Source organism: Parasteatoda tepidariorum, chromosome 5 (assembly GCF_982258835.1).
Source record: "Parasteatoda tepidariorum strain Cologne lab strain chromosome 5, Ptep-v5.0, whole genome shotgun sequence".
In the NCBI taxonomy this organism is placed as follows: Eukaryota; Metazoa; Arthropoda; class Arachnida; order Araneae; family Theridiidae; genus Parasteatoda; species Parasteatoda tepidariorum.
This window is the reverse complement of record NC_141759.1, coordinates 92,956,173-92,970,661: the sequence shown is the minus strand read 5'-3', so window position 1 is coordinate 92,970,661 and position 14,489 is coordinate 92,956,173. Positions and strand designations below refer to the sequence as shown.

The window sequence follows — 14,489 nt, the reverse complement described above, 5'->3', positions numbered from 1 at the left end:
TTAATGGCTTATGAAAAAAAATAGAAAAAAATGAAAATAGTCGTATTTGATATTTTAAAAATAACTAATAACACCAAACTCAACCCCATTTCCTGGGAGACTATCTTCAGATGTTCCAATAGGAATTCGGTTTGGTTTCATTGAATGCATCTTTTGAACTATTTTACTTTAGTAGAAATTAGGAAAGTTTTATCCTTTGTGTCTACAAATCAATAGCTAAAAGACATTTCGAGTACATATTTCCACTGGTTCGTTCATTTTTTGTTTCATTTAGTGAAAAATTTAATTAAATTAGTAATTTAACAAAAATTAAATTTAAATTAACGAATGTGTAATCTTCACATTTATGTTAAAATATGTTATTTTGCGACAATAACACAGAATTAAAAATCAAAAATTAAAAACTGCATACTGTCCATTTATATCAATATCCAGGACAGTTTCCTCTGATAAATTTTTTACAGTTTAATTTTTATGGACCTCTATTAATCTCACACCCTGTTTTATTCTGTGGATATTTCTTTAAATAATTTATCATTTCTAGATTTCTCAGGCACCCTATATTATTTTTTTTAACAATTAAAGCAACCTTATTATTGCAAAACATTTGAAATTATCTACTTCTTCTTCGTCAGTCATTAGTCAGGGAAACAAAGAGTGTGCTGCTGATAAAATAAGGTGTAAGAATGTTGATATATTTTTTCGTGAATATTGTGAGGAGAGAAATTATCGACAATGTCAACCTTCATCTATGAAAAGAAACCCCAACATAGAATCGTGTTAACATGTCTTATATACTAGGGCAGTGTTTCCCAAAGTGTGGTACGCGTACCCCCAGGGGTACGGGAACAGTTTAGCGGGGGTACGCGTTCTTATGCGAAATATCTTGCAACAAACAAAATTTCAAAAATTTTTATTTTAAAACAAAGCTAGCCATAAAAATTTTCGATTAGGTATTTTCCAATGGCTATTTTTTGCAGAGTTAACAGTTAATAATTAGTAGTGTCAGCAGTCAGTTGTGATTTTTAAATTTTGACAAAATTTTTTTATAGTAAAAAATATTTTTATTGGTAGTTTTTTTTATTAGTGGTACACAGCGTTATGAAAAATTTAGAAAGGGTACGCAAAAGTCATAAGTTTGGGAAACACTGTACTAGGGAATTGGAATTGTGTTTTTCTATAGATACACTACAAATATGAATAATATGTTTGTATATTTTTTGTAGGGTAAAACTGGAATTTCTAATAACAATTCTCAACTATCAGAGTCTCTAAGTGTATATCACCATATTCAATTACTAAAAGAGCAATTAGAACAGCAAAGTCAGCAAATGCAATCAGTGATGGGACAAGTGCAACTAATGAAAGATCAATTATCTGCTGAAACAACTGCTAGACTTGAAGCCCAGGTAATATTAGCTTAAATTCAACAAAAACAATGACTAATCTTTTTTTATTGTTTAATTTCTTCGATATTAAGAATTTGTTTGAATTTTAGAATTGCATTAGATTTTTCAATAAAAAATGAATTATGTTTGTGTAATTATGTTGCACATTTTATTTAGGCTCAAAACCATCATTTACTTGCCCATAATAGAGAACTTCTTGAACATATCAAAAAATTAGTGAACCACATCCATGATGTTGAAGAAAAATTCCACAAAACTGGAAGATCAAGTGAATTTTCCATGCCTGAACCATTCCTCAATGTGAGCTTTTATTTTTATTATTGAAATTATTTTAAAATTGCTTTACCTTAAGTACTCTTATTAACAGATTCAAAACATTTTTCTAAAAATAAATTATTTTCTTGAAACTCACACCTAACAGTAAAATCAAAAATCACTTGAAGCTTTTTAAGGCTGAATCATACCTCAACGTGAACCTTTGCTTTCTTTAACCCACTGACAGCTCTGCCCGTATTAAAAAAAGTAGTTTAACCTGTCTTCTCAGCGTGGCAAAACCGGTTTTTCTATGTTATTAGATAAGGAAATATTGGGAAGAAACATTCACCTAATTTTGCTCATTTGCTTAACTGTCAGTGGGTTAAATAATAAACAGTTTAATTTTTTTTCATCAATTGAAATCAAACATATTCTGAACTTTTTATTTGAATTATAAAAATTGAAATAATCCAAAGTCAATTCTTTTTAGAAAACAATTATTTATTTTGTAATTTACTTAACATTTCTTTATAACCAGTATTAATTTGATCACTGTAATCAGAATGCATAAATTTTTTGAAAATATATTTATCTATTTTGTGATCAGTGATTCTGCTAGAGGGTCCTTCTTACCCAGGTCCAGGCAAGAGGGTCCTTATTTTTGTGATCAGTGATTCTGCTATCTGCTATTACTTCCTTATTACCCAGAACTTCAGAATTTCTAGATTTAATGAAAGCGGATACCAATTTCAAATCTGAATTCCCTACCTCTTTATTCATCTATGATACATTATAATTACTGTATTTTTTGATAGACAAAATATTTCAAAAAATGAAAAGAACTATGTTTTAACAATCAAGGCTTTTAGTTAGGATTGATCAAAGACATGCATCAAAGAAAGCAGTTATGTAATATGAGTATAAAAAGTTATGTAATATAAGTACAATATAAGTTTAAAAAAATAGTATTTTGTTGTATAAGTTTGTATTTATTATTATGTTTAGTTTGTATTTAGTAGAAAAGAAATATATAGTTCAAAAATTCATTTTAAAAAATGTTGTAGTCCGTGGATCGAGATTCAGACAGAAAGTAAAAGTTTATTAACAAAAAGCAAACAAACACATACAAATTTAAAAAGAACGCCATCTGGCGGTATAAAAAGAAAAATACTTCGTAGCTATCCTTCCCAGGGAATGACAACAATCTCCCCCTGCGAGAAGGATTTTACTTTTTAACACATATAACAATATACACACAAAAAATATTAATTCTCTTAACATAAATTTCAAATTAAACTTATTTTTTCCAAAGAAAAAATTAACTTCTCAAAAGTTACAGCTTTAGTTAAAAAATCAGAAATATTATCATTAGTATTCTTATAAACAGTTTTTAAAATTTTATCTTCAATCATATCTCTCACAAAATGAAATTTAAGGTTTACATGTCTGGTTTTGTTAGAAGATTTACCATTATTCAACCAGTCAATAGCTGCTTGGCTATCAGAAAACATAGTAACAGGAGCATCAATAAATTTTTTACAGTTCAGTTCATTTAACATATTTATTATCCAAGTAAGTTCTCGAGCTGTGTCAGCTGCTGCAAATAATTCAGCTTCACATGTTGAAAGTCCTACACATCTTTGTTTTCTACTTTTCCATGTTATAAGAGAATTACTTATCATAATTACACAACCTGAAAAAGATTTTCCTCCTTCTGCATTGCCCCAACTTGCATCCGCACTACAGCTTAAAAAACCAAATTCTTTACTATAAAACAAGACTCTATCTTTTGAACCGTTCAAATATTTCAAAACTCTCTTGGCCAAAACATAATGCCTTTTTTCAGGACGTTTATTAAATTGTGATAAATAACTAGTTACAAAAGCAATATCTGGTCGGGTTCTATTTGTTAAATATAAAAGTTCACCGACGATTTCCTGATAATCAGTTTGATCTACTAAATCATCAGTAGGATTAAAACATCTATCTTCACCTTTAGTTATGGGAGTATTTGTTTTCTTACAATTTTCCAAACCATATTTTTTCATTAAAGTTTCAATGTAATGAGTTTGAGATAGACCAATTCCGTTTTTTTTTTTGTGAAATCTCAATGCCTAAAAATTTTGAATCATTAGTTGTTTCTTTTAATTCAAATGTTTGATTAAGTTTTGAAATAATTTCCTTGTATAATTTCGAATTATTAGAAAATATTGCCAAATCATCTACGTAAACACAAATTGCGAAAAAGTCATTATCATTAATTTTAGTAAATACGCAATTGTCAGATGCAAGTTGAGTGAGACCAATCTTTTTAAGTTCATTTTTTAACTTTATATGCCAATTTCTACCAGATTGAGGTAGACCATAAATACTTTTATTTAATTTACACACTTTATTTTTACCATATTTATCTTCAAAACCTGGAGGTATTTCCATATATACAGTTTCATCAATATCACCATATAAATATGCAGTTTTAATATCAAAAAATTTAACAAATAAATCCAATTTTGCTGATAAAGCAATTAATAACCTGAATGATTCAATATTTACCACAGGTGAATATGATTCAGAATAATCAACATTTTTTATTTGATTAAACCCTGCTGCAACCAGTCGCGATTTGTAAATTTTGTTATTATTGTCATTTTTAATTGTGTACACCCATTTACTTTTTATTATTTTTTCCTTCTTAGGCCTCTCAATTAATTCGAAAACCTTATGTTTCTCCATCGAAAGAAGTTCGTTTTCCATTGCGGTTTTCCACTCGGAATATTTATTACTATTAATAGCTTGGTCATAATTTTGGGGAATAGATGATCCTTTCAAGGCTAAGTTCGCGTTAGCTGATATTTTATTTTTAATTCTTTCAGAACGTCTTAATGCAGGAGTATTTTGATTATTTTCATTTTGTGAATCAGCACTTTCTTGAGAAGATTTATGAGAAAAAGAATGTTCACTGCTTGATTCAGTTGGAGGGGAGTTTTGGGTTTCAGTTTCGATCTGTGGTAGAGGCATATTAAACTGGGTCAAATCCTCAATGTTCCATATGCTACATTCATTTTTGTTTGTTAGAAATTTACTTCCTCTTAATGATTCGTTAAATTTAACAGATCGCTCTTCAATTACAATATTTTTATCGACATCATATATTCTATAAGCGCGCCTTTCTCTAGAATAACCGACGAAAATCCCACGTTTTCCCGGAACATCAAATTTATTTCGGAATTGTTTAGATATATGAAAATAAACGACGCATCCAAATACTTTTAAGTAGTTAAGTTTAGGTTCTTTTCCTGACCATATTTCAATCGGAAGATTCTGTTTATTTTTACGCGGTGTTAGATTAGAAATGTGAGTGCTAAAATTTATAGCTTCAGCCCAAAATTTTAATGGTAATTCACTTTCATATAATAATGTTCTAGCCCTTTCTACTAATACTCTTATGGCTCGCTCAGCACGTCCATTTGACGAAGGATTATACGGTACTGTTTTTTCATGTATGATCCCGTATTTTTCTAAAAAACTATCAATCTCGTTATTGACAAATTCTAGACCATTATCTGTTCTGAATCTTTTGATTTTCTTATTCATTAAATTTTCATACCTTTCTTTAAACATACAAAACATTTCAAATACTTCATTTTTATGTTTCAAAAAATAAGAAAAGTACATCCCAGAAAAATCATCCACTAGTACTAAAAAATATTTTGAATTTCCTAATGAATCACAATTTATAGGGCCTGCAAGCTCCGCATGAATTAACTCTAATACAGAATTACTTTGTGCAATATTAATTGTTGGATGACTTTTATGAGTTACTTTGCTTATATCACAAGATTCACAATGATAATTTTCAAAATCTTTAAAATTTATGCCAATAACATTTTGCATTTTAACCATGTATTGTGGATTTAAATGACATAGTCTTTTATGCCAAATATTATAAGTATCCAGATTACTTACTTCATTACATTCTAACTCAGAATTATTTACATCATTATAATCAAAAAATTTAGGTGAAATGTTATTACACGGTTCCATTAAAATTTCAAAACGATTGTTTACTTTTACAGCTTTTAAAACACTGCGATTATCATTAGTTAAAATCAAAATATCATTACCATTAGATTCAATTTTATAACCTTTATCAATTAATTTAGATACTGAAATTAAATTGTTTCGTAAATCTGGTACATATATTACATCGTATATTGTTAGATTTTTACTGCAATTATCAACTGTTGTTGTAGCTTTTACAATACCGATTCCTTTTGAAATTAAATTTGACTTCTTACCTGCTAATTGTATTATCCCATTAACATGATTTAAGTTTTCAAAAAAGTTTAAATCTTTTACCATGTGTGAAGTAGCACCAGAATCCAAAATAAAAAAAGTTTTGTTTTTACCGGTAGCACTAAAATTTACGCGATGTTGTTCTTGTTCTGCGGTAAGTGCAAAATTTTCACTAGAATGTTTATCTTGATTTTCAAATGCACAATGAGCGTTATTGTTTTTGATTTTGTTCATGCCCGATTTATAGTTCGAAAATGTTCTTTTTTCTTGAGATGTTTGGTTTTGATTTCCCTCGTTCTTGTTTCGGAAATAGCAGTCTTTAGCTAGGTGATTCGTTTTATGGCAGATGAAACATTTCTTCCTGCTTCTATTTTCATTTTTATGTTTTACTCCGAATGCTTCTGTTCGTCTGGGAATATCACTTCTTAATTTTGATAAGATGTTTTCTTCTTCACGCAGTATTTCTGAAATTTCATCCATTTGTTTTTCGCGTTGGGTTTTCAAGATCTCTCTTATTTTTGCAAATTTTCCTCTTAATCCTCTAACAGTATAATAAACAAGTTCTCGTTCAGAAATTTGCAGTCCAAGTGATGAACATTTCGTTTTAAGTCCTCGTGATCTTGCAATATAGTCTGACACATTTTCATTTTCCTTCATTTCAAGATTTTTTACTTCGTTACTTGCATCGATTTTTCGATCTTCTGTTTTACCAGTAAATGTGCTTTGAATTTTTTCCCACAGAATTTTAGCATCAGTTTCGTTTGCGAACTGAAGACTTTGGTCATCAGAAAGCGATAGTTGTATGTATGCAACTGCGTCATCATTGTTTAATGTCCATTGTTCCCGCAACTTTGGATCAACGGGGGCTTCTTCAGTTAGCACATTAGCAATTTTCTTAAGTGTCAGCAAAGCCTTGACTTTAATACTCCACTGATAGAAGTTATCACTGTTCAGCAGTGGGATACTCGGCAGATCCCTGTTCATTTTGATTTTGGAATCCAAACGATGTAAATCACGGCGAAACTAAGTGAAACTTTTTACTGCGTCATAATTTTCAAAACCACAGCCGTGCTGCCAACTGTAGTCCGTGGATCGAGATTCAGACAGAAAGTAAAAGTTTATTAACAAAAAGCAAACAAACACATACAAATTTAAAAAGAACGCCATCTGGCGGTATAAAAAAAAAATACTTCGTAGCTATCCTTCCCAGGGAATGACAACAAATGTAATTAGTTAAATTTATATAAACCATTAAAAAGTATTTAATTAATAGAATTTTTAATAATTTTTCATAAAAATGTTTTTTTTTTTTGTGATTTGAGAAAAAATTAAAATTTAAGGTTGGTATTCTGATTAATATTTTAAATTTTGTAAAATTAATATTTGACAGTGTGAAAAATAAACAACTCCTCAAATTAAAATTTATATATATACTGACATATTTTATTTTTTTTCCCTCCAGGCGTGGACACGTACCTAGGTTTGCAAAACCCTTACCTGTATAGTCCACGTCTGGCTACCAGTCCAGCTCGCCACAACCCGGTGAGCTAGCCTGATCAGTGGGAATTTATTATAAAAAATTTCATATTACATAATACATATAAGAAATTTTACAATAAAATTTAGTAAACAACATTGAAAGTCTTGCAGAAGACAATGAAGTGATACTGACATATTAGGTAACTTTTTCTTCCTTTGTAAAAATGTGCGACAATACTTGCATTAGTTTATCTAGAAGCAACTACATAATTTTTATATATGGCCGTCTCATTATTACATGACAGCTGTGCTTTTTTTTTTCTTTTCCTTTTCCTAGGCAGATATTCAAGCATTAGCTGGGTTAGAATAAGAAATATTATGTGAATAAAATTTTAAGTGTCATTTTATTAGTGGTAAAACTAATAAAATGACATTATTATTATCATTACAGATTACAGCTTCTGAATCTAATCAAAACACTTGTAATTATGTCACAATACTCATTTTAATTAATCTAGAAGAAACCACAAAATTTATATATATGGCAGTCTCATTATAGCATGGCTGCTATACCTTTTTTTTCAAGCATTAGCTGGTTTAGATAAGAAATATTAGATAAATAAAATTTAAAATGTTGATTTATTAGTGGTAAAACTAATAAAATGGCATTATTATTATCGTTACAGATTGCAACTTTTGAATCTAATCAAAACACTTGTAATTGTGTCACAATACTCATTTTAATTGATCTAGAAGAAACCACAAAATTTATATATATGGCAGTCTCATTATAGCATGTCAGCTATACCTTTTTTTTTTTCAAGCATTAGCTGGTTTAAATAAGAAATATTAGATAAATAAAATTTAAAATGTTGTTCTATTAGTAGTGAAAGTAATAAAATGGCATTATTATTATTGTTACAGATTGCAACTTCTGAATCTAATCAAAACACTTGTAATTGTGTCACAATACTCATTTTAATTGATCTAGAAGAAATCACAAAATTTATATATATGGCAGTCTCATTATAGCATGGCAGCTATACCTTTTTTTTTTCAAGCATTAGCTGGTTTAGATAAGAAATATTAGATAAATAAAATTTAAAATGTTGTTTTATTAGTGGTAAAACTAATAAAATGGCATTATTATTATCGTTACAGATTGCAACTTCTGAATCTAATCGAAACACTTGTAATTGTGCCACAATACTCATTTTAATTGATCTAGAAGAAACCACAAAATTTATATATATGGCAGTCTCATTATAGCATGTCAGCTATACCTTTTTTTTTTCAAGCATTAGCTGGTTTAGATAAGAAATATTAGATAAATAAAATTTAAAATGTTGTTTTATTAGTAGTGAAAGTAATAAAATGACATTATTATTATTGTTACAGATTGCAGTTTCTGAATTTTATCAAAACACTTAAAATTATGACATATTTTCTTGAAGTTTCTAAGTTCACAAATATAAAAATTCATGGCAATTTAATATAAACTTGAAATTTTTTTTCCAGTAGGGAATTTTTATTTATTGAAGTATTATTTTTTAGTTTCCTTCCTCCGATATGGATCTCTATCGTCAAAATACCAAGTCTTTCCCAGGGAATGAGAAGAATCCGGCTACTTCCGTTGGAGGATCTATTCTTGATGATCAAAACTCATCTGACTCCTTATTCCAAAAAAACTTTCCTTCAGCTGTTAACAGACAGCTTTCTGTTCCTACCTCCTCTAGACACAGTTCTTCTAACAGTCTAAAGTTTGGTGTATCGTTCAACCAATTTGGCAGCTCTCTACCAGGAAGTCCATCTCAACTCACATTTCCTTCGAATATGGACTCCCTTTTCAAACCTAACAGTTTTGTGTGCAGCAGCCCTAAAGTTGCCAAGAAAAGCCCTCTATCCACCGAATCCCCCAACGACATCGTAACTCAAGTCGACATTGTCCGGTCACCGTCGTTTTCTCAGTCTTCCACGCATCAAAGTGGATCAAAATCTCCCAAACATCACATATTCGATTTCGATCCCGTGGCGGCTTCGTCCCTGTTCAACTCCAATAGCTGCAGCCCGAGTCTCTTTTCAGACAAGTTCAATCACAAGTCTTTTTCCATGTCCGATCAAAACGACAGTTTCAGCAGTGGTGCTATTTCGAGACACGAATCCTTCAACCGAAACTCGAGGACATCCGATCCATCTAGCAATGATAGTTTCATAGCCCAGATGACTAGAGATTTAGCCAAAATGAGTACTTTGGAAAAAAGTCTTACGGAGGTTGGATCTGCTGGCAAATCTCAGGCTGATTCAAATTTTGCAAATTTTTTTGATAGTTGATGATTTATGTTCATAATGAGTCCTTTTCATTAAGAATCTCATCTATTTCATTTTAAGACTATTAATGTATTTTCTATATACTTAAATAATCTCACTTTTCTTTACTATTATGTTATATGCATTGGTTAACAATTTTAATAGCACTTTTTGTCAGTACTTGACTGATAAATTGCAGACTGATAATTGCTGGGTTTTCAAAAATAAATACTGATTTTAAAGTAGACGGATATAAGTAGTTTGATAACTTCAATACTAAAGCACTTCAATATACTTTGATTATCTTATTTTAGAGGTGCACACCCTCGGCCGAAAATTAATTAGGAAACTTACATTTTTATAACTGTTTTTTAATCTAATTTCAAGATGTTTTATTAAAGTCATTGAATTTTTAACATTGAAATTCCAAACTGCTTGAAGCACTGGTTCAAAGTTTCAAAAAAGAAAATGTGCAAAACCTTATAGCTTTTTGAATTAAAAATGTTTTTATTTCATTTATTTATTTATTTATTTTGTAAATATTAGGTATAATTTGCTGCACTTAGTCTTTTAATTTTCACAAAAAAATTATATTGTTTTTATTTCAGTAAACTATTATCAATTGATATAAAAACTGATTCTCTGTATCCCTCTAATCTAAATTTTAAGAAAATTTTTTTTTTAATTCTGTGACCTTCATCTGAAAAAGATTGTGCACCTCTACTATTTACCTGCTGCTTCTTTGTAAAAATGTATTTTTAAAAATTGCAGAAACATTTAGCTTGAAGGTCTTTTGAGTTAAAATACCAAGCTCATTGTTAACATGTCATACATTTTCATTCATATTAAATTGATTAATCTCTTATGCTACCTCAAAACATCATTAGCACTGTAAAGCAATTTGAACAGCTTAATGTTTTGTTTTTCGTGTTTTAGTTACATTTACGCAATGTAAATGTGTTATTCACAGCTCATTGTGCGATTCATTATTCATATCACACTATTTAAGCATGTGTGATTAATTTAAAGTGAGTCTATATACTATCTGATGTTAGATTTTAGTTTTTGTTTGTTATATTACATTCTTTGATAATAAATGTATGAATATAATTATAAATACGCATATAATTATAATACTTACAAATGTACGAATCTAAATACTTTGTACTACGATATTTAACTTTTACACATGTTCTTGTTTTGTTCTTTACAAGCATTGTCAAATGCATCTATAACGTTAATAAGTTCTGGTTTCTATTTAATTAATGTTCGAATTTACTTTTGTAATTTTTGCAAGTGAAAAAGATCGTAAGAAAAATATTTAAAGATTGAAATATGGCGTATATCTTTATAATTTTTTTTTAAATATTTTTTTTTCATAAGCACGTCTTGATCTATGCCAAAAATAATTGTGCCATGTAATATGTAATTTTTTCTAAAAAAAAAATATTTTTTGTAATGCTATCTTGCGAATCTCAGATTTACATTAATTCACTGTTAATATATCATTTTTTGCTTACTTTTTATCAATCTCTTTATAGTGCCATATTCATAATAATCTATCAGTGTTTTTAATTCTCTCGGTTTTTGGTGATAAAGACTGTTGTGGAAGTTGTTTTTACTTAGTTACTGTTATACTGCCACCTAATCTTTTAAGTTGGTTATTGTTATCATATTTTCCCAAAAAAGTATTTCTTACTAATAAAATTTTAAAAATAAATTTTGGTAAAAATTATCTATAATTAAATATTTAATATTTCTCTTAACTTTTTGAAGAAAAATATAAAGTTAAAATAAAAAGAAATAGCTTTTAATTCGATACTATATGAAATTGTGTACTTAATTGAACAAAATTCGCATGGTCGTTATCAATATTAATGAAATTATTAAAATAAAAGGGAAAAAATAACACTAATTGCCAATTTTTATGTTTAAAATTGTTGTCTATTAAAATTTTCATGGACTGATTAATTCTCATAAACTTGAATAACTGTCATGTCTTAAATTTTTTTAGCATTTAAATAATTTTTCATATTAATATAAACATTAAGTAGTTGCCAAGGATTTAATAAAATTTTTCTTATTTTCTTACCATGCTTTATTAGTGGATTAGAAAAAATATTTTCTTCCAAATTTCATTTTTGAAAATGTGTTAGGTAGTAATATGAATTCTATTATGCATTTCTGTGATTTGGAACAAGACATATTTTAATACTTTTTTTCTTGAAGCATCTTTTATCTCTTCTATAAAGGAATGTATTTCAATTAGCGTACTATGTATTTTTAAACATATCTCAAAAATTATTGATTCAATGTTGTCAGTGATTCGGGAAAAATGTTATGTATACATTTTTATCAAGGCTGTTTTATACTATTTAAATGTAAATAAACATGTTGATTCTTTATGTCTATAAATAATTTACCTCTTTAAAAATTTTAGAAACTCTAATTGTGCAATTGTTGGTGCAATTGATTGTAAAATGAAAAACTCATTTTAGATTTTTAAAAAAATGGGATGATCTTTATTCAAGTTTTTTGTTTAGTTGAAATGTTTTCTATTTTTATATCAAAAATGTTTCAAATTTCATTTTTGATCTTGTTTATGTAATAATATTATAATAAACAGCATTACTATATAATGCATTTATAAAACAATTGCATACATATAATATATTCTTTATTACTTACATTCTGTGCCCCAGCTTTTTACTATAGGAGAGTTTGATGCAATATAAGAATAAAACACCCTATTTCCATTTGTATAATTTTCATATCAAACAGTTCCTTAGTATTATTATCAGATTGTTAATTTTCACGTTTCTGGAATTTCCACAAGATAACAACTGGAAAGAGATTATTAAATGTCATTTCAATTAGTTAGAGAAAAATCAACTTTAAAATTTATTGTAATATTATAGAGCTATATTAAAAATATCTTTTTCAGAGCTTTATAATTTTAATAATGTATAATTTTAAAAAGAACACTTCAAAATGTAAAAATTGCAATGATTTTTTGTATACATGTTCAACATATTTTTGAATTACTTTTTGCTACCGTGTTTCATTAAAAATTATTCAGCAATGTGTTTAATCAATCGGAAATTGTTTGCTTTATAACCCTTTGCATTTGTTTTAAATACCCAAAATGTAAGCAAATTCGAAAATTTGTGTAATATTTTTTAGGAAAGCATAGTGATGAAATGCTACATCAACACACATTTAACATTTTTAAAACTGTTTTTCATAATTATTATTTTGTTAGCATTATTTTTACCATGCTTATCTGTGATAATACTATCATTTATAGTTGATAGAAATGTCTAATATTACGAGAATAGTTAAGAAAATCAACATTTTTCAATGGATTAGGGATATTATTTATAAATATGCTGGTAAAAACTTTCTTTTTTTATTGCTATGAAGAACAAACCACTTTGATAATTGTAAATAATGTACAAAAATATTTTTTTTAAAGTACTTAGTCTTACTATCTAGAAAATATTTTAAAAATACTTCATCTTATTATAGTTTGCTTGCGTTTATGCAACTAACTTTAGTTTTGCTCAGTATAATGCTTTAAGCATATTTTTTGCTCAGTGTGTTAACATTTATAATTTTTTTAGTCATTTATTAATTACTAGTCCCATCTTTTGACATTGATTTAGTTGCTTTTCTTTGTGCTTCTCAAATTAATTGCTCAATTTAATTTAAGCTCAATCTACTATTGTTTTGTTGTACAAACTAAATTAAATGAAAATATGATAATGATCTCTAATTTTTCTTCATTATACAGTACACTCTCGATATCTCGAATTTTAATATCTCGAAAACCTTGTTACCAAAAAAAAAAATTTTTCCTTGGGCATTATGTATCCACCTAATGCTAATTTGCATTCCTATGGCGAAGAAGAGTTTCTTTTCAAAACCTTGTTATGTTGGATTTTTTTCAAAATGGAAATTGAATTTTTCCAGAAAAATCATGTAAGTTTATTGGAAACCAATTTTTTTTCTATTTAATACAAAATTATTTTTGTCTTACTCTTAAAAGTAAAATTGTCATTGTTGTATTTAGACTTATAGTTAACTATCATTATATACATATTTAATAATAGTCATTCTTATATTTCATGACTCTACTTTTTAGAATATATTTTTCTACTTTTTAAAGCATATTTAGTTCTGAACTTGTTGTCTCAAAAACACACTTTTTAGTGTCCCTTCAACTTTGAGATATCGAGAGTATACTGTAATAGCATTTTTTAAAGCATAGTTAAGGAGCTTAGAGATCAAACAATATTATCTGTCTCAATTTTTTAGTTCTTTAATTTGCCAAGGCTACCTTCTGTTAAACAAATTAAGTTCTGTGTAGCAATTTTTTTCTACAGTTATTTAATTTAGTTATTCATCCCTGAAATTATAATTCTGTTCATGTTCTTGAAATATTTAAAAAATTCGTAATTTATAATACTGTTTTAAGGATCTTAAAAAGATTTTTTTTTTTTTTTTAAAAAATATTTGGTTTATATATTTTTTTTTAATGATTTTCAAGTTTTTTGAAATTTAGGAATTTCTAAGGAATTTTTATCTGCTGTTATAAAAATGTGAATAACAGCAAAAGCTTATAAACTCTTTTTGTTTGTGTTTGAACCCTATTTGGTGTTGAGTTTTTGTAAAGGTATAGAATGATGAATTTAAATTTTTTTTTCTTTCAATTTAAGCTATGCATGTAAAAAATAAATTAAC

The 14,489-nt window shown here is 27.8% G+C and overlaps 1 protein-coding gene across 1 annotated transcript in view; it reads left to right on the top strand.

Moving 5' to 3' along the window:
* Nucleotides 1-10,696, top strand: part of LOC107444861 (carboxyl-terminal PDZ ligand of neuronal nitric oxide synthase protein) — a 32,725-nt gene extending 22,029 nt beyond the window's left edge. Inside the window, exons 8-10 of the mRNA XM_043053287.3 lie at nt 1,227-1,409; nt 1,566-1,709; nt 8,994-10,696. Coding sequence (XP_042909221.1) covers nt 1,227-1,409; nt 1,566-1,709; nt 8,994-9,770 — 1,104 coding nt within the window. The 3' untranslated portion in view covers nt 9,771-10,696. The remainder of the gene's footprint in view (nt 1-1,226; nt 1,410-1,565; nt 1,710-8,993) is intronic.
* Nucleotides 10,697-14,489: the final 3,793 nt, after the last annotated feature.